We start from the raw sequence: 24,812 nt of genomic DNA, 5'->3' as shown, positions 1-24,812 counted from the left end.
AAGTTGGTTGCATGCATTAAAGAATTGGCAGCAATATTGGATTACAAGGTCAACAATTCAAAATCAGAACTTGCATTACCTATCAACCTACAGCCTCAAACACTTTCAACACTACAATTAGCATTTTTTTTTTTTTTATGAAAGCATCTGCATATCCAATATCTGGGAATTAAACGGAGTTGTGAGTTTCCATGGTGATACCATATGACATGTGACATGGATGGCCAGTGTGTAGAGAAAAGATGTCATAGGGAGAAATTTGATAATAAAGCAAATTTTGCTTGACCAGTTTTCCAATTGCCTTTAGTGAGCCAGACCCCCAAAGCAAAGAGTGGCAATGTATAGGTGAGATACACAATTGTTTCATCTCTGACCCTTTAATATAAGAGCATAAGGTAGACCAGAGTAATATTGATTTGAGATGTACCATGTCACCGTATTTTATGATGTCCAGGAATTTAAAGTGGAACTTCGGTCATTTTTTAATCTTTCCATCTATTAAATCTTCTGCCCTTGTTGTTTTAACTTTGGATAGTTGTTTGGAAGGCAACAGGATTTAATATCATATTTCTGGAGTTTCTTTCTGGTTAATACAACAAAGCCTTTGCTTTCTTGGGGGCAGTCTGGAATGTAACAGGTTGCAAATCAAAGCTTTGTAGCATATCTGAAAGAAGAGATCAGGCCTCCCTCAAGGCTGAACAAAAGCTTGTCTCCTATTCATCTAGTGTTATAACGCTATGCGAGCAAGCTTCAAAAAGGACCACAGCTGACAAGATGACTGATGAATGTCCTGCTACAGAAGATCAAAGGATCAGCTAAGATTGAAGATTGGCCTAGGATACAGAGACATGATACATGGACAATACTGCCCATAGAGGCCAATAAAGCAGGACGGAGAGTAATATAATATATTGAGGAGGACTGCCCCATAAATACTATGATTCGTCCAAAGTCTAGATGGGATGGCAATGGGGTTGGGTCTGGATGGTGTATGATTGAAGTATAAAGGGCTGAACGAGTCAAAGAGTGGTCCCTCTCTACCCTTTTCACTCTTGGCTCAAGCCTGGTGGCTCTCTGAGCTGCATGGCTCCCTCTTTTGTCATCCTGAGCCCAGACGACGAATCGATCTCGAGGAAAGCATTGTGATAAGTATCTTTGATGTTCTTTTGTCATATACTTTGTATAATTCTCTATAGTATTTCCATGCTAGCATATTCCTATTTTCTTTGGAAATAAATAAGACATTGTTTTACTAAGCTGTGTATTTGTTTTTATAGCTAACCTTATATCATTGTGCTTATCTGAGTTTTAATAAACTAGATAACTATGGGAATAGACAAGTTAATACATATATGCAATAAATAGAGGGAATCCATAACCATCCTCGAATAATATTTATTGTACCAATTTACTTAATTTGGCACCCCAGAAGATGTGTGGAATTTATTTCTGCACAAAATCCAAACCCTAATGTATTTTTGTCTGATATATGTATATACAGTGCCTTGCAAAAGTATTCACCCCTTAGCATTTTTCGTGTTTTGTTGCCTAACAAACTGGAATTAACATGGATTGTTTGCGGATTTGCATCATTTAATTTACAAAACATGCCCACAACTTTGAAGATGTTTTCTTTTTTTTATTGTGAAGCAAACATCAAATAGGAAAAAATAACAGAAAAAGTCAATGTGCATAACTATTCACCCCCTAAAGTCAATACTTTGTAGAGCCACCTTTTGCGGCTATCACAGCTCCAAGTCGCTTTGGATAAGTCTCTATGAGCTTGCCACATCTTACCACTGGGATTTTTGCCCATTCCTCCTTGAAAAACTGCTCCAGCTCCTTCAAGTTGGATCGTTCACTTGTGAACAGCAATCTTTAAGTCTGACCACAGATTTTGTGTTGGATTGAGGTCTGGGCTTTGACTAGGCCATTCCAACTGATTTACATGTTTCCCCTTAAACCACTCAAGTGTTGCTTTAGCAGTGTATTTGGGGTCATTGCCCTGCTGGAAGGTGAACCTTAAATCACACGTGAGTGGTACAGGTTTTGCGCAAGAATATCCCTGTATTTAGCACCATCCATCCCTCCCTCAACTCTGACCAGTTTCCCAGTCCCGACTGGTGAAAAACATCCCAACAGCATGATGCTGCCCCCACCATGTTTCACTGTGGGGATGGTGTTCTTTGGGTGATGTGATGTGTTGGGTTTGTGCCAGACATAGAATTTTCTTTGATGGTCAAAAAGTTCAATTTTAGTCTCATCAAACCAGAGCACCTTCCTCCATACATTTTGGGAGTCTCCCACAAACTCCAAAACGTGCCATTTTGTTTTTTTTCTGAAAGTAATGGCTTTCTTCTGGCCACTCTGCCATAAAGCCCAACTCTATGGAGCGTACGGCTTATTGTCATCCTATGTACAGATACTGCAGTCTCTGCTATGAAACTCTGCAGCTCCTCCAGGCTTACCTTAGGTCTCTGTACGGCCTCCCTGATTAATGCCCTCCTTGCCTGGTCCGTGAGTTTTGGTGTGCGGCCGTCTCTTGGTAGGTTTGCTGTTGTGCCATGTTCTTTCCATTTGGTTATGATAGATTTGATGGTGCTCCTAGGGATCATCAAAGGTTTGGATATTTTTTTTACAACCTAACCCTGACTTGTACTTCTCAATAACATTGTCCCTTACTTGCTTGGAGAGTTCCTTGGTCTTCATAGCAGTGTTTGGTTAGTGGTGCCTCTTGCTTAGGTGTTGCAGCCTCTGGGGCCTTTCAAAAAGGTGTGTATATGTCATGACAGATCATGTGACACTTAGCCCCTGTACACATGGTCGGAGATTTCCACAACCAAATACGTCAGATTTTGCCCGTCGGATTTTGTCCGTCGGACCTTGTCCGAAACTGTTGCATACACACAGTCGGACAAAGTTGGCGAAAAATCCGATCTTTCAGAACGTGATGACGTAATTTCGTTACGATGGGACTACATTCAGGCTAGTAGCCAATAGCTTTGATGTAGGAATTTGATCTGAGCATGCGTGGCACTTGGTCCGATCAAAATTCTCTACACATGATTGGAGTATGTCCGATCGGCCCAGTTGGTCGGGAAATATTTCCAACATGTTGGAAAATTGGGTCCGACGGATATTCCGATGGAATCAGTCCGATGCATACCACACACAATCGGATTATCCGACGACGCGGTCCGATAGGACACATTCCGACGGATTCTCCGACCGTGTGTACAAGGGCTTAGATTGCACAAAGGTGGACATCGTTTCACTAATTATGTGACTTCTGAAGGTAAATTGTTGCACCAGAGCTTTTTATGGGCTTCATAACAAAGGGGGTGAATACATACGCACATGCCAATTATCAGTTTTTTATTTCTGAAAAATTGTTTTATTTAAATATTTTTCTAATTTTACTTCACCAACTTAGACTATTGTGTTCTGATCTATCACTTATAATTCAGATTTAAAAAAAAATTAACTAAAGGCTGTAATGTAACAAAATATGTAAAAAGCAAAGGGGGGTGAATACTTTTGCAAGGCACTGTATGTTAACGTTTATTGTATTGTTAGTGTGCATTAGGCCTGTGTAGCCAGTCAAGAGGGCTGTTGAGGGAGGGGCTGCGCACCCCTGGTTATCTGATGTAGCCTGCAGATTGACAAAATAAATCACACATCTTTGAGGAGAAAATGGGAGAAATATAGATTTTTATTTTTTTATTTTAATTTTTAATTTTATTTTTTAATTTCTATTTTTCCCCACTTGATTGTGAACTAGTTCTCTGTTCCAATAGAAGTTCAATGTGGCCTTCGATCTAAGGGGGCTAAAAATCAGTGGTAATAAGGAGATAGTAAGGCATTGATTAAGACTCTGTATGTCTCCTGGTGTGGAAGAGCATTGATTAGTGTGCTCGGCCTTGTGTGCTGGAAAACTACAGGTAAAAGTTAGCAGCTTGTATCAGTGTGGTGTGTCTGTGTAAGCAACTGTTGTATAGACTGGCTGAGCAACCTCAGTGTGGACTAATTAGCATATCAATGGAAGTCATTGAAGATTTTATTTAAAAAAAATGCCTGTGTTAAATTCCATACTATACAGAAAATGCTTTAACACACCAATTCAGTGACCTTTTGAGACAATGTAATACTCATAATGATCAGATAAAACATAAGGTCTCTGAAAAAAGGCAGGAAAGCCAAGATAGCCAATGTTGTATGCATGTTATTGAAAATTAAAGACATTGCTATATCGAAAGAAGCACAATGGTGTACTGAGAGAAAGCAATTATTGGAGCAGGTACAAATTGTAACTAAGTATTAACAACGGTTGCAAAGGCAGATGCAAATGTTCATGATCACATTGAACAATTAGTGATTGAGAAAGGTGTATTGGAACAGAGATTGGATGAGTTGGAGGAAACATGTATGTTGAGGGAACAATGTATCGCATCTTTAGGACAGAGAGAGGCTGGGAATGAAACTGTGATAGAAATACTTAAGAGAGAGTTACACGAATGCAACTGCTATCCCAAAAAGGTCATGTCATTTTATCTTTGAAAGCACAGGCAATGGATAAAGTGCACAGCCATTGTTGTGCTAACAAGGATACACATTCCTTTGTGACACAGGAGCAGGGAGACAGGATGCTGATGAAACAGCAGCCAGTATATTCGGCTAGCAATCCTGAAGAATCCCCAAATTAGAGTTCTTCTCTCTTTACTACTGGGTCAGAAAGGACTGGGCAAGGAATAGGAATTATAAAAAGGGAGGGTAGCACCCAATCCACAACACTCTCCATACAAGATCGCACAAATCTGTGCCAGACTTTGGGGAAATTTGACACTTCACCCATTAGCCTCTCAAACAGGCTGGAAGCCATGGTGGCACAGTACATTTTAAACAATAGGGATGCATGCACACTCCTCTGCGCATGGCTTCCATTGCAACTGTGTGAAAAACTGCATCCGCCAGTCAGGAGTCACAGAGGTCTATCTCCCGAGTTAAACTCAAATTGGGGAAACTCAGCAGATAGAATGAGGGAAATGCATTGCATAACGGGAGGAAGAGATACTAGGGGTTCAGATGCCCAGGAACATACAAAATTTAGGAGGGGAATCAATGTTGGAGTTCTGAATGAGGAATATTTAAATGAAAGTGCAGTAACCATACTTGAAAGTGATTCAGGAGTTGAAGCAGTGGAGAATTCTGAAAAGACCATTGCTAGTGAATACTTAGACAATAAAAGTGTAAAATCTGTTCATTCCAATCATACTGAGGGTATGCAGCAATATGAGTCTCCATCGCCATATGCTCAGAGAAGGGCCTATGTAAGGAGACCGGCACTCAAGTGCTTTGTTTGTAAAAAAGGGGTCACATTGCTAGGTATTGTTTGGTGGCTAAGAATGATATGCAAAGGAAATACCCTAAAACTACACCAAGGTAGTAGCCATGGTAATCAAACCTGTTTCCCTTTTAAGACCCAAATCCGGAGACTACAAACTGAAAATCATCAATATGTAGAACAGTTGCATAAAGTCAAAATGGAGACAGCTGCATGGGCATTCAAATATAGCAATGGGGGAAACAAGGTTAGTAGCCCTCAGTGAGCTGCATGGATGGTAAGAATTTTTTCTTCTCTTATTTTACATTTTTTGTAAAAAAAAATGTTTCATTTAATGTTTTTTTCATTTTTGTTTTTTAAATTATTTACATTTTTTTACATGTATTTTTGTTTAATTTTTTAAAACATTTTTAAACTTTTTTCAATTTTTTTAATTCAAATTTTTGTTATTTGTTTATTCATTTATTTTATTTTTGTTTTATTCAGGTTTTATTCAGGTGGAACCATGGTTAGGTTTAGTCCACCTGAAAGGGGGGCATTGGTTATGGCCTCAGCAGCTGAATAGATGGTCAGTGGCTATGTCCTCAATTAGCAGGTGAATACATTTTGTTTAAGACAAGAGTTAGTAGGAAGCCATTCTAGCCACTGGAGTTCATTTTTTTCTTTGTTTTTATTTTCATTCAGGTGGAAAAAGTTCCAAAAAGTTTAGGCTTTGTCCACCTGGAAGATGAGTTAGTGCATAGGTCTTAAGATACAGATAAATGCATTGTTGTTTTTTAGCGTTTAAAATGAACGTTTTTGAGAAGCAACATTCACATAAGTGTTTTATTTTTTTGTTCTTACCATGGGGATCCATTTTAGAGTGAGTTCATCCTAAAAAATCATGGTTGTTTTGATAATTTGTTCAGAGTTTCAGAAGCCAGGAATAGTAAGTTCCTAGGTTCAAAGGAGGTAAACATAGCAAGCGAGCAGATATTGCTGATAAGAATTTGATTCTGCTCTTGTTTTTCACTTCCAGAATCCTGGTGAAGAGAGATTGGGGAGGTTTCTGGAACAGAGATGAAAGATGTTCATCTGGTTGGCAGTTTTTCTGTGCCATACCACACCACAAATTTGTTCCGATAAACATTCAGGAGAGAAGAGATGAACGAAAAGATTCAGATTAATACTTGCAATATAAGGTTTCTTTTTCTTATGCCGCGTACACACGATCAAACAAGCAGGTGGAAAAGTCCGGCAAACTCAAGTCCGCCGGACAATCCCTCCGTGTGTAGCCTCCGGCATACTTTTTTGACCCGAAAGTACAGCGGACTTAGAAAGTGGTTTTGCACTCCAATCTTCCCGCCGGACTCGCATTTCGGCGGACAATCCGGCCGTGTGTATGCTAGTCTGCCGTACTTTTGAAATGAACTGACTTTTCCCGCCCGGAGAAAAGTCCACTCATTTTTAGCACGTCTCCAGGTAGGCGGGGCCCGCGAAGGAGACGTCGCTGGCCCACCACCTGGTATGGACTTAAAGGGGAACCCCAACGCCGAAAAAAATCGGCGTGGGGGTCCCCCCCAGGTCCACAACAGACCCTTGTCTGAGCACGCTACCCGGCCGGCCAGGAAAGGAGGGGCGAGCGAGCGCCCCCCCCCCCCCTCCTGAGCCGTACCAGGCCGCGTGCCCTCAACATGGGGGGTGCCTTGGGGAAGGGGGGGCCGCGCGGCCCCCCACCCCAAAGCACCTTGTCCCCATGTTGATGAGGTCAAGGGCCTCTTCCCGACAACCCTGGCCGTTGGTTGTCGGGGTCTGCGGGCGGGGGGCTTATCGGAATCCGGGAGCCCCCTTTAATAAGGGGGCCCCAGGATACCGGCCCCCCACCCTATGTGAATGAGTATGGGGTACAATGTACCCCTACCCATTCACCTGTAAAATAAAGTACAAAAAAAAAACAACACACAAGATAAAATAGTTTATTGCACAGCTCCGAGGGTCTTCCGTCTTCGGGGGTCTTCTCGCCGGACTCCTCCGCTATCTTCTTCTAGCTCTTTTGCTAGTGGAGGAGCCCGGCATTCTTCTTTGTCGCCGCGGCCTCTTCTTCCGACTTTGGGGGTCTTGTCCCCCTCTTCGGTTCTTCTGCCGGACCACCGCGCCTTCTTATAGCTCTTTTACAGGCGGTGGCCCGGTCTTCTGTCGCCGCCGCCTTCTGTTCTTCTTCTTCTTCTCCTTCTTCTCCTGGAGATGTTGACTCGAAGCTCTCTCCGGCCGCAATGCCAGGAACGCGCTGCGCGGTGACTTATATAGGGACAAGGGGCGGGGTCATCAGTTGATGTCACATGGGTTGATGTCACATGGTGACCCCCGCCCCCTTACGATGTCACAGTCCCGGAGGATGCTGGGACTGTCGCCATGTGACATCAACCCATGTGACATCAACCCATGTGACATCAACCGATGACCTTGAAGAAGAAGAATGGAAGGCGGCGACAGAAGACCGGGCCACCGCCTGTAAAAGAGCTATAAGAAGGTGCGGTGGCCCGGCAGAAGAACGGAAGAGGGGGACAAGACCCCCGAAGTCGGAAGAAGAGGCCGCGGCGACGAAGAAGAATGCCGGGCTCCTCCGCTAGCATAAGAGCTAGAAGAAGATTGCGGAGGAGTCCGGCGAGAAGACCCCCGAAGACGGAAGACCCCCGGAGCTGTGCAATAAACTATTTTATCTTGTGTGTTGTTTTTTTTTGTACTTTATTTTACAGGTGAATGGGTAGGGGTACATTGTACCCCATACTCATTCACATAGGGTGGGGGGCCGGTATCCGGGGGCCCCCTTATTAAAGGGGGCTCCCAGATTCCGATAAGCCCCCCGCCCGCAGACCCCGACAACCAACGGCCAGGGTTGTCGGGAAGAGGCCCTTGTCCTCATCAACATGGGGACAAGGTGCTTTGGGGTGGGGGGGCGCGCGGCCCCTCCTTCCCCAAGGCACCCCCCATGTTGAGGGCACGCGGCCTGGTACGGCTCAGGAGGGGGGGCGCTCGCCCCTCCTTTCCTGGCCGGCTGGGTAGCGTGCTCGGACAAGGGTCTGTTGTGGACCAGGGGGGGACCCCCACGCCAATTTTTTTCGGCGTTGGGGTTCCCCTTTAAGTCCATACCAGGTGGCGGGGCCAGCGACGTCTCCTTCGCGGGCCCCGCCTACCTGGAGACGTGCTAAAAATGAGCGGACTTTCCTCCGCGTGTGTGGGCGAGTCCATTCATTTCAAAAGTAGGGCGGATAGTACGGCGGACTTAGTACGCCGTATTAGTCCGCTGAAAAAGTGCCGTGTGTGGGCAAGTAGCCCGTTCGGAAAGTCCGACGGACAGTCTGGCGGGAAGTCCGCCAGACTAAGTCCGTCGGATAGCCGGCTACTTGTGTACGCGGCATTATGGACAATTTAGTCCTAAGACTGAATCTGAAAGACTGTGCCTATCAACAAGACTTGTGAAACATGCTGCCGGAGTCTCTCCTTTCATTGATGAATGCAAACGTGCTATTAATAAATGGGCAATGGGTTGGAGGTAGGGGAAGGAATTTAACCTGTCCAATCCTTCAGAATATGACATGTAAAATATGTTTTTTTTTTGTTGAAGGGAGGAATTGAAAGAAGGAAAGGTTTTTAATGTGTGAAATGTATTGACATAACTGAATTAATAAGAGGAAGGATGTATTCAGCACTACATGTGGGGGGGGGGGGGTAGGATCTGGGATGGGTGTTGTTAATGGAGTGGACATTGGTCTCCTGAGGAACACTCTCTCAGCCATAGCTTCAGACAGTAAGCAGGGCTTAGTTACCCAGAGAGATTGGTGGCATCCTTAATAAGATTCAACAAAGTCACATAAATACCCAGGTTAAAGTGGCTCCAAATTGTGTCCCCCGTTTTAAGAGGTTGGTAGATAGTGTGGTGATACAGGGCAAAAACATGTCATGGGCCCTGGCGTGCATGCAGGGGCAGGCGGAATTATCAACCAACATCAAACTGATTGTACAGAGTCTGTATGAGGAGCAGTAGCCTTATGTTTTTTCCAAAACACATCCCTTATACTAATCCAAGGTGGTGGTCAAATGCCTGGATGGGCTGTGCTAGTTTGGATTATGAGAAATGTTATGCTTCCTCATTGATCCCATATACAGAAGTGCAGACTCAGTCTGTGTATTCGTGGTATCAGTGGGCTTGCTTACTGGGGATTCTACCTTGTTGCATCTGAGGCTAAATTACCCACATGTGATCAGAAAGGATGGAAGCTGGAGGCAGGTTGATATTTCCTTCTGTCAGAGGCACAACCATGATGTCCTTTGTGTCCCAGTTCAATACATGGTGGTGAAACGAGAAAGGTTGGGAAGATATTTCACTCTGTGTTGTGGATGGAGAGATCATTGCTGGGAAGGAAGCACCTGGGTATTATTTGGGACATAGATGAGTTTGTTTCTTTGTCCTAAAGGATACTGAGGTAACGTTAGCCATGGAACTAGGGTGTTCCTTGAACCTAACAATAGGTGGAGGTGCATGGTCTCTGAAATCCAGGCAAAGAGATCAAATAATGTCATTGTTTCAGGGTTATATGTATTAGACTCAACATTTATATAGGAAGGTCTCGCATTTATCTATGCAAGTTGAGGGACGAATTGACAGTAAGGTCTCTTCGTACAAGTAATGCCGCGTACACACGAGCGGATTGTATGGCGTACTTAGTCCGTCATACAATCCGACGGACAGTCCATCGTACTTTCCACTGAACGGACTTGACCACACACGGATACACAAACAGTCCGTCGAAAGCTTGCGCGATGACGTGTACAGCACGTACGACGGGACTAGAAATAGAAAGTCCAAGACACAGCAAAGCACCCTTCCGCCGTGTAAATCCTTTCTGGGCATGCGCCATTCTTAGTCCGTCGAACTAGCATACTGATGACCGTATTGTCCGCTGAAACCAAAGTACGACGGACAGAATTTCGAAAAAACCGAAATACTTAGTACTCCGAACTGCACGCTGAAAAATTCCGCTGAAGCCCACACACGAGCGGATTGTCCTCTGAAATGTGTTTCGACGGACTAAGTACGCCATACAATCCGCTCGTGTGTACGCGGCATTAGAGGCTTTGATGCCAATTCAGAGCCCTGAAATACCGTCGACATGCCAAAATTGCGGTAGGAAAGGCCATTGTGAGCAAGCCTGCCTAATCCCAGTATTAACCGTAAAAGGTTATAGAAGGTTGGGAGCGGGATGCGTAATTTGATGGGTCATGTATATATGTATATATTATGGTAATGGTTGATTTATGTTATGGTATAATGTGACATGTGTATTTTAGGTTAGTAATATGGGTGAGTAAGGCCCTCCTCGAGACTCTGTATCTGAAAGCTGGTTAATAGTCAATGGACACCCTTCGCTTGTATTGCACCCTGTCATGAAGATATCGGAAAGGAGAAGTGTCACGTATCAGGTAAGACCAGAACTGTGTGGACCGCAACAGAGGAAACCCAAACGGTGTATAAGCGAAATATAGGGATTTATTAACCTCCCTAGGGGTAATCCCAAGTCTGGCTCGGGCTGGGATTTCAGTACCATAAGCGGTAACCCCGAGCCAAACTCGGGATCGCATCGCTGGATACAGGGAGGACACAGGGAGAAGTTACTCACCTTGTCCCCTGAATCCAGCGATGTCCTCCATGCTGTGTGATCGAGCTGTCCTCCGCTCGATTCACACAGTGCCTGAATGCCGTCCAGCTCCATTCCCTGTGACGTTACGGCGCACGGGAGCGGAGATCAGCGCCAAATTCAAAAAAGTAAAAACACACAAAACACACACAGTACTGTAATCTTACAGATTACAGTACTGTATAAAAAAATTACACACCCCCTTTGTCCCTAGTGGTCTGTGCAGTGCCCTGCATGCACTTTTATATTATAAATACTGTTTTTTCTGCCTGGAATTTGGAGATTGTCCATAGCAACCAGAAAGTGTCCCTTTATGTCAAAAGTGATTTTAGACCAACTAGAAAACAGCGATAATACATTAGAATCACTTGCAGAATTGAGCGATAGCGATTTGTGGGGAAATTCGTCATCAAACACTAAATCTAATGACAGCGACAATTCTGCAAATGAGCAAATTTCAGTGTTTTTGGATTTGATTACATTATTGAATAATTTTTATTATTATTTATTATATTATAAACTTTATCATACCCGGGATGTCTGCTAGACTCTGGTTTGAACAGATTTAAGAGAGTTATTCCTAAGAATTACAGGACTACAATATAAAACGCCAAATTTCCATGCAAAATAATTGTACCGCTTTCAGCACCTAAAACCAGAACTAATCATACCGCCAGGGAGGTTAAGATAAGTGAATAAACACAACCACATCCAATATAATACAATGTGCAACCAACCCACAACAAACAGAAACACACAAATAATAATAATAAACAGACAGATATATACATATAATTGGGGATACTGGAATCATAAACAGAGCCAGGCCAGGGTAGTCAACGGGAGGTTAGCAGCTGGGGATAGGGAACAAACAGGACAAGGAGAGGATGGATGGATCAGGCTGTAAGGTAAAGGTAAGGGTAACAGGATCTCAGGAGGGACGGTTACAAGTACAAGGCACAGGGTTCAGGTACAAAGATCAGGATCGGGTTCAGAGCTCACAGAATCAGGTCAGGGTGCAACGAAGATACCAAGGCAAAGTGTGCTTGTGTGCTTTGCTGGGTATTTATACACATCTCCTGCAATCAGGCTCAGGTGATGCCTGATCGCAAGAGATGATGTGGGATCCACACTGCCAGTAATCACCCGCTGGTGGGCACCAGTACTGCGGCCCAAAGATCAAATAATACCACCAGCAGGAGAGAGCTCCCCTGACAGTTCCAGACTGTCAGGAGACACCCGCTGGTGGACATCAGTACTCCACGCCAGATGTCTGACAATGCTACCAGCAGGTGGAACAATTCCTGATAGTACCTCCCCTTAAATGAGCGGCTCCCGGACGCTCCAACTAGCCACTGCTGGGAAAAGTACTAGGCATCAAGTCGGGTAATGGACAGAGGGATTTTACACTGGGCAATAAAAAAGTCCAAGGCATCAAGTCAGGCAGTGGGCAGAGTCCCACCAAGCTGGGCATGAAGAAAGTTCAAAGCATCAAGCCAGGCAGTGGGCCGAGCCACATGAAGCTGGGCATGTTCTCCTTAAAATCCATACCAGACCTGAAGGATCTGGTATGGGTTTTGGGGGGGCCCCTACGCATTTTTTTAAAATTTGGCACAGGGTTCCTCTTAATTTCTATACCAGACCTAAAGGGCCTGGCATGGATTTTGGGGGGACACCCACACAATTGAAAAAAAAATTGGTGCGGGGTTCCCCTTAATATTCATACCAGACCCAAAGGGCTTGGTAATGGACTTATCCATATTGCTGAGAACCGACAATTCATTACAGCCGCGATCAGTTTTAAATTACTTTTTTCCTTTAGCAATGTAATTTTGCTGTGGTACTGTTTGTTCTAAACACGGGAAAACTGTGCCACTTTACAGGCATACTATAGACACCCCCCAGGCACAATATTTAAAGGAATGTTTCATTTTTATTGTTGCAGTTTAAGTATTATAAAAATCACTGCTCTCAAAAAAACTTTAAAACTTTTTTTTGCATTTTTTTGCATTGATATATGTCTCCTGGGCCAGGACCCGGTTCCCCAAACACTTTTTATGACAATAACTTGCATATAAGCCTTTAAAATGAGCACTTATGATTTTTCATGTGTCCCGTAGACTTTAACACTGTTCATTTGTTTGTCCGAATTTTTTGCCTGTTTGGATGTTCTGGTTCGAACCAAATCAGGGGGTGTTCGGCTTATCCTTATTAAAGAATAATACAACAACTTCAGGCATCCCTGCCCTATGACCTGAACAATGTAATAGAATTGGAGATATACTATATATTTGCAAAATTTTTAGTGTGTGAAATAAGTAAAATATTAAAGTGGAACTTTACCCATAACAACCTAATAAAAAACGATGCTCTTTAGCAAGAAACATACATTTCCCATTAATAATTATACTACCAAAATTAGCTTGTACTGTAAATTGCCTTCAGCATTGTTCCTCTTTCTTTTTGCTGGAAGCTACTATTTTGCTGAAGCCCAGAGCCCCTGAACAGCAGTAAATCATAAAGCGGAACTAAACCCATCAATTTAATGGTTTGAAAAAACAGTAACATCCCTGAAATGCCGGGATTGCTAACTGTCACATTTACTTGTGTCCTCAACCAAAATGTTAAACCATCAAATGGCTGGAGTCATATCTGGTCTCATCTGCAGTGCCGTGGCAACTGCAGATCAAACAGAAGCAGCTTCCTTGGCTGTAAAGGATAGGAGAGTTTAATTCTGATTGTCAGCAGATCAGCCTCAGTGCTTAAAAATGCCTGAAAATGGAGGGCAACTGAGCATGCGCAGAGCAGGGAGAGACGGTGTGGGTTATTTACGAAAGGCAAATCCACTTTGCACTACATGACACATATTTACAGCTCAGGACCATTTTAAAGATAATGGGGTTGATTTACTAAAGGCAAATCCACTTTGCACTGCAAGTGCACTTGTAAGTGCAGTCGCTGTAAATCTAAGGGGAAGATCTGAAATGAGGGGAATCTCTGCTGATTTTATCATCCAATCATGTGCAAGCTAAAATTCTGTTTTTTTATTTTCCTTGCATTTCCCCCTTGGATCTGCAGTGTCTGCACTTACAAGTGCACTTGGAGTGCAAAGTGGATTTGCCTTTTGTAAATAACCCTCAGTGTTTTACTGGATTTTAAACAGTATACACACTTATTTTTAATGTTTTGCATAGCTATACATACAAAAGGCACCAGAATGAACTCATCTAGCATGACTTGATTTTATGAATAAAGTTCCACTTTAGGATTTTAACTTATGAAAATGTCAGAGTTTTGCTTGTTTATATAAAAAAAAATTAGCTTTCTTATTATAATGTAGCAGCACCAATGTGATTAGTGTGACAATTATGAAAATAATTGCATATGGACTTTGCAAAATAATACAAATTAAAAAATATTGTAGGCTTTGAGAAGAAATGCTGATGTACTGGGGTCTGATGGGGATAAATAACTAAAAATAATGAGCAATAATGAGCAAGCAATGTGAGGAAGACTGAGCAGCGTTGCGATGTGTTCAGTCACTATGTGTGTGTCATAATAGTGGCACGCAAGTGTTCCTGCAATGATTTCATTGTATCTGATGGGGTGATCTTTCCAGTCTGACCTGCGGAGACTAAAGGAAGTCAGAGAAGAAGCTGGCAAGGCAGTAATACAACATCGGGAAGCCCTCCAAATGCCCCTCCATAATGAACGCGGGGTGGTATTTTTGTTAAAACTTGAAGCACAAATTAAACATTTCTGGATGTCAAATCTTGAGACGGGCAAATTGTATCATCTCTTTTTCCTACTTGTTGAAATGAGAAACACTTTGATCTAATTTTCCAGGCTGCTAGACTTGGGTTCATAACCAGTTAAATTTAACATCTAAAAATATAAAAGCTTAAATCAAATTATCTTGCACTATTTCCTTATAAATGACCAAGCTAAGAAACTTCTAGATCAATGCTTACTTCACTCTTCAAATCCTTTAAGCAGTTCACATCCTCTCACAGAGCATTTATAATGCAAATCTCCCCAGATTATGACATTGCATTTTCTAAATTGTCTTCATCATTTCATGTGATTGTACGGTTTATAGGGACACTTCATCATTTGTTTTGATTAGGTAATTCAATATAACATTTATTATGCACTAAACCTTATTTATTTATATAAAAATACAAAAAAAAATGAAATTAAAATGTTACACTGAACTGTGAGTTTAAAAGCAAAGCAGAGATAAGGTAAAGACATATTAAAATTTGACTACAGCATCATTTTCTCTCTGTCTGAATATACTAATCTCTAATAAGACCATTGCCAATCATGTGACCCTGACTAAAACTCAGTTTCATTTTTTTTTCTTCTTTAACCACTTCAGCCCTGGAAGATTTGGCTGCTCAATGACCAGGCCATTTTTTGTTATACAGCACTGCATCGCTTTAACTGACAATTGTGCGGCCCTGCAATGCTGTACTCAAACAAAGTTGACATCCTTTTTTTCCCACAAATATAGCTTTCTTTTGGTGGCATTCATTAACCACTTAAGGACCAGGCCTCTTTTTCAGACTTGGTGTTTTCATGTTTAAAACTGTTTTTTTTGCTAGAAAATTACTTAGAACTCCCAAACATGTTATATTGTTTTTTTTCTAACACCCTAGAGAATAAAATGGCGGTCATTGAAATACTTTTTTTTACACCGTATTTGCGCAGCGGTCTTACAAGCGTACTTTTTTTTTAAAAAATGCACTTTTTTGAATAAAAAAATAAGACAACAGTAAAATTAGCCCAATTTTTTTTTCTATTGTGAAAGATAATGGTATGCCAAGTAAATTGATACCCAACATGTCACGCTTCAAAATTGCGCCCGCTCGTGGAATGGCGTCAAACTTTTAGCCTCAAAAATCTCCATAAGCGACATTTAAAAAATTCTACAGGTTGCATTTTTTGCGTTACAGAGGAGGTCTAGTGCTAGAATTATTGCTCTCGCTCTACTGATCGCGGCGATACCTCACATGTGTGGTTTGACCACCGTTTTCATATGCAGGCGCTACTCACGTATGCGCCCGCTTCTGTGCGCAAGCTCGTCGTGACGGGGTGTTTTTAAAAAAAAATTTTTTCTTATTTATTTTAATTGATTTTATTTATTTTTACACTGTTTTAAAAAAAAAAAATGGATCACTTTTATTCCTATTACAAGGAATGTAAACATCCCTTGTAATAGAAAAAAGCATGACAGGTCCTCTTAAATATGAGATCTGGGGTCAAAAAGTCCTCAGATCTCATATTTGGGCTAAAATGCAAAAAAAAAAAAAAAAAAAAGAAAATCTGACATTTAAAAAAAAATATACCTTTAAGAGGTATGGGCGGAAGTGACGTTTTGACGTCGCTTCCGCCCTCCTATGATATAGAGACGAGTGGGGGCCATCTTAGCCTCACTTGTCTCTATGCCTAGCTAGGAAGAGGACCCGATCGCCTCCGCCGCTACCGACGGCTCCGGTAAGCGGCGGAAGGTGCGGGAGGGCGGCGGGAGGGGGGGTGGCACCTCTCCCGCCGCCGATAGCGGTGATCTTGCGGCGAATCCGCCGCGGAGACCACCGTTATCGTACAGCCGACCGCCGCCTGAAGAGATGGATATCTCGGTTGTGGCAGCAGCTCTCTCTCTTCAAAAAAAGGACGTACATCCCCGTGAGGCGGTCCACAAGTGGTTAATCTTTGTGGTTTTTATTTTTTGCTCTATAAACAAAAAAGACAGACAATTTTGAAAAAAACACAATATTTTGCTATAATATATATCCCTAATTTTTTTTAAAAAACAGTTAATTTTTTCCTCAGTTTAGGTCGATTTATATATTCTCCTACATATTTTTGGTAATAAAAATCGCAATAAGCGTATATAGATTGGTTTGTGCAAAAGTTATAGCGTCTACAAAATAGGGGAAGATTTATGGCATTTTTATTATTATTATTTTTTTTACTAGTAATTGCAGCGATCAGCGATTTTTATTGGGACTGCAACATTATGGCGGAGAGATTGGACACTTTTGACACATTTTTGGGACCATTGGCATTTATACAGCGATCAGTGCTATAAAAATGCACTGATTACTGTGTAAATGTCACTGGCAGGGAAGAGGTTAACACTAGGGGGCGATCAAGGGGTTAATTCTGTGTCCTAGGGAGTGATTCTAACTGTGGGGGTATGGGACTGCCTGGGTGAGGAGAGTGATTGTTGTTCATACTTAGTATGAACAACAGATCACTCTCCTCGCCCCTGACAGCACGGAGATCTGTCTGCTTACACTGACAGATCTCCATTCTGTCTCTGTGTGGAGCAATCGCGGGTGCCCAGTGGTCATTGTGACCTAGCGGTCAAAAGGCAAACGGACGTACAGCTACGTCGATTTGCCCGGGGGAGCCAGCCTGCCGCAGTACAACTGCAGCAGTTGGTCAGGAAGGGGTTAAAACGATCATAAAGTCTTGTTTATTTTTCATAAAAATAACAAACATGTTATACTTACCTGCTCTGTGTAGTAGATTTGCACACAGCAGCCCAGATCCTCCTCTTCTTGGGTCCCTCTCCGTCTCTCCTACCCCTTCCCTCCTGTCAAGTGCCCCCACAGCAAGCAGCCGAGCAACATCACAGCTCCCCGTGTCCATTCAGCTAGAGCCCTGGTTCAGCCCCGCCTCCTCGCTTTCCTGATTGGCTAATTGACTTTGATTGACATCAGCGGGAGTCAATGGCACCGCTGCTGTGTCTCAGACAATCAGGAGGGAGAGTCCTGGATGGCCGCTGCATAGAGATGGGGCTCATGTAAGTATTAGGGGGGCATAGGGCGGCTACTGTACACAGAAGGCTTTTTATCTCAGTGCATAGAATGCATTCAAGTGGATGTAAATCCTTACATATACCCAGTGAAGTGAACATCTTCAGATGATACACAGGGATGAAACAAACCTCCCTACATATGTTTTACATGTATAGGTGCTGTCTTCAGCTTTATATACTGTTTAGAAAGTTCCGATTGTGTTAGGAAATTTTCTCTTCCTACTTAGCACTGCAGTGAAGTCTGGGTACACAGACAAGACAACTAATTGGAGGAAAGACACACACCTCCTCTCCTCACAGGTAGAGACTTTCAGCTTTGTTTGTTAAATGGTTCAGCACTCTGCTTATCTATTTATAGCATCCCCCCAACACAAAACTCAGACTGCTTTTATTACAGTTGACGGAAAACTTGTCAGAAGTTAACAGGCTGATAACAGAAGAACAGAGCAGGAGACAGCTACAGGACATAGAGCTTTGAAGAGAGATAAGAAAACACTGCAGATATATGTTCCCAGCTCAAATTTCATGAAAAAACCTTCTGACTTTAGAATCACTTTAAGACTAAATGAAATACTAGTTCTATGTGGGTCTAGGTAATTTCTAGATATGTCTTCTGTGGGTTGCACATTTCTAAAGTAGCAAATGATTAGTTTGCTGATCAGTCATAGTTAAAAATTGTATGTCACTGGGGCAAAACCAAATATTTTGCCATTGTTATATTATGCAGCTCATCCACCACTGTTTGCTTTGTTAGGATGCCTATGGCACATGCAAGCATCTGAAGGCTGCCTTCAGAGGAGGATGGGGACATAGCTACAATATTTTATTTGAACACTCTGCCCTGGATTATGTCTTGTCGAGGTACCTGTAGGATGAATGTATGGACCTCCTAAAGTGAAACTAAAACCTCCTATCCTTTACCACCAAGGAAGCTGTCATTGTAGCCGGTGTATAATATGCAGTTGTCATAGTACTGCACATTTCATTAGTTATGACACCAGGCATTTAAAGGCTTCACAGTTCAGTGTAGAGAGAGCACAAGGAACTGTGCCAGTTATCATTTACAACATGCCTTAAATGTAACTGTTTTGGGAAGTAGTTAAATCAATGGGTTTAATTCCGCTTTAAATTAGCCATACATGGTTGGATTTTCAATTGACTATTTCATCGTGGTTCCTCTGGTTATCTTTACTTTAACTTCTTTTGAGGTCAGCGTAGTGGCTAGTACTTCCGTCTAGCAGCACTAGGGTCACTGGTTTGAATCCCAACCATGACACTAGCTGCCTGGAGTTTGAATGTTCTCCCTGTGCCTACATGGGTTTTTTCTGGGGACACAGGTTTCCTCCCACAATCCAAAGACATGGTGGTGAGTTAAGTGGATCCTGGCACTAAATTTGCCCTATGTATATATGAATGTGTGTTAGGGACATTAGATTGTATGCTCCTTGAGGGCAGGGACTGATGTGAATGTGCAATTAATATGTAAAGCACTGCATAAATTGATGGCGCTATATAAGAGCCTATAATAATAAATAAAGATGTTAGAGAGAAAGGAACTAGCATTACCTAGGTAAGCTCCAATAATCTTTGTATTTTTATCACCCATGGTCTCCGTTAGGATTTTTTCTGACTTTTGGTTCACAGCCTGATTTTAAAGCTGAACTCCAGCTTTTCTAACACTTACACTAAGTTGGCTCAAATTAATTATATCTTTCACTAACATGTGAGGCCGCTGGATGTGCGGTATAAACTGTATGTAGCTGAGGCTACATACAGCATACTGTACTGTGTTTCAGGTTCGAGCCGAGACTTCTAGTCTCATACTCAGAACACAGTCATTCAGAGAAAAGGTTGTATTCTAGCAATACATACAAAGCTTCCTCTGATTGGCTGAGTCAGAGCTTGTGACATCATCAGTTCGCCTCTTTGATTCAGCCAATCAGAGGAAGTTTTGTATTCATTTCTAGAATACAATGCTTTCTCTGAATGGCTGATCGCCGCTGTGATAGACTCAACTGTGTTCTGGGTATGAGACTGGAAGTCTCAGTGTGAACCTGGAACACAGTGTGGTATGCTATATGTAGCCTCAGCTACATATGGTTTATAGTGCACATCCAGTTAGTGAGGGACATAGTTTGTTTAGGCCAGCTTAGTATGTCAACTGTATGAAAAGCTGGAGTTCATTTTTAAATAAATGGTTCTTCTGATATGTGTCCATTTACTACTCCTGACCTGATGAAGCAGATTGCCTGATTTGAAAAACATGTAGAGATAAACCACACTTGATGTGCTGCACGAACCGGGTTCAACGAACCAGAATACATTATTTGTGACCTTTACCAGCTATTCCTGTTATCCTTCCAATTCATAACATTTTGCCATAAATAGAATCAGATGAAAATAAAGTACCGTATACAATGTAGTGCAAAATAAAGCATGCGCTTTCCAGTTACATTTTTATATGGATGTCAGCAGCCCTATCATTGATTTTAACGGAGCAATAAAAAGGCATGAGATTCAATTTGATGGTGGCTAACATAGTGGCAGGAGGGCTAAGCTTCCCTCACTCCAGGTGGTGTTGGAGTGACCGAATGTAAGAACAGAATGTGAACTCATAATGGGTAAAGAGGAGGATTGCAGTATGTTTAATAATAAAAGTTGAAGTTAACTTTAATATTAATAATATGTGTGGTGGTAATTTGAACATGTTTTAATGCACACTTTATTTAATCATATCATTCTTAAGTGTAGGATTTTCAGACTGCATGCAACCTTATGTGTTACCTTTCATTTAGTAATCTGCACTGGGAAAATGTACTGTAGGTGTAATGTGTGTGGGTGTATATGCTTTTACACAGTGCATTATCATATCATTTATTATAATTAAAAATAGCAGAACTCCAAGCATTTAAAAGCTGCACACCAATGATGTCACTTTTAAATAAAACTTTATTTAGCCACGAACATCTCTACAATTGAGCCCATTGGGGTAAAACGCACAAAGAAGGATGGTTTCTAGACAGGAACTTGCTGTTGGCTGTTTATGGCTAAAAAGTTTTATCTAGAAGTGACCTCCTCAGTGTGCAGCCTTTGATTTAATATAGTCATGGTACTAGGAGCAGAAACAGCCTCCTTGGCCAGCACCTGGCATTTCCATGGATGACTAGTGGTGTCTAGCATGCCATTCTATTCTTTATGATCAACTAATAGTAAAAATAACAGAAGTTGTGTAATACACAATATGGTAGCCTGGTGCCTAATCTGCAGCCCGAAAGCCACATGTGGCCCCTTTGGTATTTGTTGTGTGGCCCTTGAACCCCAGCAGTCTGTTGTGGAAGTAGTAGCACTGATTTATAAAAGGGTGATAGAAGTGATCTTTCCTAGCCTCACATAACAAGCTCCAACTTCTCCTCTGCAGGATGTCTCTAGTCTCCAATCAATCCTGTAGCAAACCTGCAGTCTAGCTCCATCACCGCATTTTCAACAAACACTTTTGAATATTCAAATTAAATAACTGAACCTGACATTACCTCTGGATCTCGTGTTACATTTTCATTGTGCCCGCAGGCATCAACAATATCTGGAAATGGATCAGTCCAACCTATCGTTGTGCAGGTTCTGCTTATATTTCCTGCAGGAAAATAAAAATTTGCATTTCAAGTATGTCTTACACAGAGAGGACAACATATAGCTACAGTGTTGGTATCGGCTATTCACAGTCCACAGACAAATCACGTTATAATGCTCCACCACCAAATTCATAGCAATATAAGCACAGTTTCTCTTGGACAAATCTTAGGATAGGTCATTGAAAACTGGAGTTTTGTCTATGGAATTTATGGGTGAAAAAGTTTTTAAAACCTCTGCTGATCATCTTTTCCAAATGATTAAATTTTTTAGATGCTATTTTTAAATCAAACCGTCTATCTGCATTGTAAGGCAAATGCAAGCCGGACATTTGTTTCTAGTTAGGATAGAGTGGATAAATGCAGATCATATGAAAACTGAGCAAGGCTACCCAACGCCTTCCTGCTTCATCCATATCAACCCATTATCTGAGAAGTTTTCTATACTTTATAGTAGATCTAGACCTTTATTGAATAATGTTTGGTTTGACAGTGTATTATAAATTGGAATTAAAACAATATATACCTATTTGAAGCCACTTCTTGTCTTTAAAGAGGTATGTACTTCAGTGATGAGTGCATAAAATTTACAGGGAAAGTTTACTGATGGCGATAACGATGTGCCTAAATAGCCACTTGAAGTCTCCATATAAGACCTGATTAACAAAGTGACCACAAAGGAGCACAGATGGGAGACAGGGGAAAAGCTTATATCAGGGAATGTGTAAATAAGAACTTTTATGGAAAGATCAATACATATCATATTGATGAAAGCTGAAGATATAAAAATGTATGAAAGTGACTTTTGAAATTATAGTAACATGTTCAAGCTTATAAAGCATTTTAGTTACTGAGTTTACATATTCTTTATCTAAAAGTAATATGCTGTAACACTCTTTTGCCGTGTACACACGATCGGACATTCCGACAACAAAACTGTTGGTTCAAACTTGTCTTGCATACACACAGTCACACAAATGTTGTTGGAAATTCTGATCTGCAAGAATGTGGTGATGTACAGCAATAGCCAGTGGGGCTTTTCTGCTTGATTCCGAGCATGCATGGACTTTAGTGCGTCAGAATTGTGTACACGCGCTCGGAATTTCTGACAACAAAATTTGTTGTCGGAACATTTGAGAACCTGCTCTCAAACATTTTTCCGATGGAACATACACACGGTCGGAATTTCCAACAACAAGCTCACATCGAACATTTCCCGTGGGAAAATCCAACCGTGTTTATGAGACATTTGAGTATTAGTTAATTGAATGGTTCATTGACTCAACAACAATTAGCAATTACACTACAAACGCCATGAGAAAGAACACTCTCACAGTTTGTGTCAATGCTCATAGGCATTTGTGTTTGTTTTATTCCCTCTTATCTTCTTCTTTGTATGGTCCCCCCCCAGAAGAAAAGGGGATAACATCAGGGCTACACTCAAGATTAAATCTGTTTGCTGCTGGGAGACTTACTGCCCGTTGGCAGTTGCCTTACACACAGAACACTGAAATTCAAAAGGTGTGGTGAAAACTCTTTAAGCCGGGTACACACTACAGTTTTTTTTTTGTGAAACCCAGCAGGTTGCACAAAAAAAAAATGACAGCTCCGGTTGGAGACACTGAACTAACCATGCAAAGTTAGTTCAGTGATCTCCCCCGCTGAGCATTTGTGTTCTGACAGGTGACAGCCCCTCCACCAGTACACTCCGATCAGCGCTTTCTGCCATTGACTGAGAGTGCTGATCGGCTGCTGGTTTTCCAGTATGCACATCCAACAGAAGCAGACAAACTTTTGTTGGACAGACCGACATACACACAGGCTGAATGTTGGCCATTTTTTTCGAACCGCCCGTTGTCTTCCCAACATTTGTCCCATGTGTAAGGGGCTTTAGTCACCAAAGTTGCCCTATGCATGATACAAGGAACAGACCCCCAAGAGGGGATGTAAAAAAGCGTATAGCCATGTTTTATGTACTGTATGATTCATTAATACACTGTAAACTGAGCTGCACATACACAAACTTTTGCACAAGGTGATTGAGACTATAAACAAGCTGCTGTGGCTGGACAGTGCATCTAGTGGTACTAATGTTTAGGGCAGCATGCAACCAGGGACAAATGAGTGGAATGCAAAACGTCTGCATTTTGACATTTGCCCCTGTACCCATACTGCCCTAAATATAAGTATCATTTGAAGCACCGTCCAGCCCTGTCCAGCTGCAGCAGCTTTCAGCCTCCTATAGAGTTTTGAAGGTTGCCAGCAGCAGAACTGGATGGTGCGCCTGTGCCTTCCATCTGCATAAAAACACTGCAAAATCATAAACAGGGGTAAGTGCCCATTGTACATGAGACCTTAGCAAATCTACCTCAATAAGTAATCGTCTCTGACAATGAAAGCAAGGTGCTGTGAAAGTTTTCATTTAAATATATAAAGTTAATAAATAACATGATTAAGGTGGAGACTCTAAGGCAGACCATAGATGATGTGATTGTCATGCAAGGAAAGAAAATCGCTTGATTCCTCTACTCAGTGTTGATGGGGGAATCCCTCTTGTGGAGCTATTGTGTTCTCCCGGAGGGGTGAGCCGTCCCTGCCGGGAGAACACAATGATTATTGCTGGAGGCTATAGCCGCTGGCAATAATTGCATGCCTAAAATCCAACTCGCTGGTTGCACCCAAGTCAATTGATGGATCGACTTGTGTATATTTTGCCTGCCTAAAGATGGTTCGAATCTCAGCCGGTCTATGCTGAACTGGCCGAGATTCAATAACCACCAAAGTTCACCTTTAGCAACCACCTATTTGTTATTTTTTGTTTTACAGATGACCTGGCACTTAGGTGCCTCAATGTGCTAATGTAGTACATTATGGAGCCAAAAAAAGACCCTAGATGTTTATCAAACGCTTGGGGGGGGGGGATTTCTTAAAACATGCAGAAGGAAGGAAGGAAGGTGTGAATAACATTCGGAACCAGAAAATAGAATAAAAGTTAAAACAGACCACAACATATTGCATATTATTATGTTATGTTATTATGCATGTTATTCCGAATGTTATTCACACCGCCGTGTGCAGGCACACATGTGTAGCAAGCCGCTGTAATATGTATGCATTGTATTTGTAAGATGGGTGTAATGTGGTACGAGCCAGCGTGTTGTTCACCTCACACTTTGCTGGGAGGTTCCTTCCAGTATCTAATATGGCCCGCGCCTGCGCAACATAAACTCCGTTGGGAGGTAAATTTCCAGTAACTAACATGGCGTTTTTGCGCCCGCGCATGTGCAGTACGAGCATTACACCCTATAATAAGAGAGAGGAGTACCAAGATGGCCGCTCCA

At 42.0% G+C, this 24,812-nt stretch overlaps 1 protein-coding gene across 1 annotated transcript in view; it reads right to left on the bottom strand.

The window, feature by feature from the left end:
• VIPR2 (vasoactive intestinal peptide receptor 2) overlaps positions 1-24,812 on the bottom strand; it is a 169,258-nt gene that overhangs the window by 58,363 nt on the left and 86,083 nt on the right. Inside the window, exon 4 of the mRNA XM_077491134.1 lies at positions 21,376-21,476. Within this exon, the coding sequence (XP_077347260.1) occupies positions 21,376-21,476 (101 nt within the window). The remainder of the gene's footprint in view (positions 1-21,375; positions 21,477-24,812) is intronic.

Source organism: Lithobates pipiens, unplaced genomic scaffold (genome assembly GCF_037356315.1).
Source record: "Lithobates pipiens isolate NorthernLeopardFrog02 unplaced genomic scaffold, aLitPip1_a1.2 Scaffold_19, whole genome shotgun sequence".
NCBI classification, from domain to species: Eukaryota; Metazoa; Chordata; class Amphibia; order Anura; family Ranidae; genus Lithobates; species Lithobates pipiens.
The sequence above is the reverse complement of the archived record's forward strand: the minus strand, read 5'-3'. Positions and strand labels throughout refer to the sequence as shown.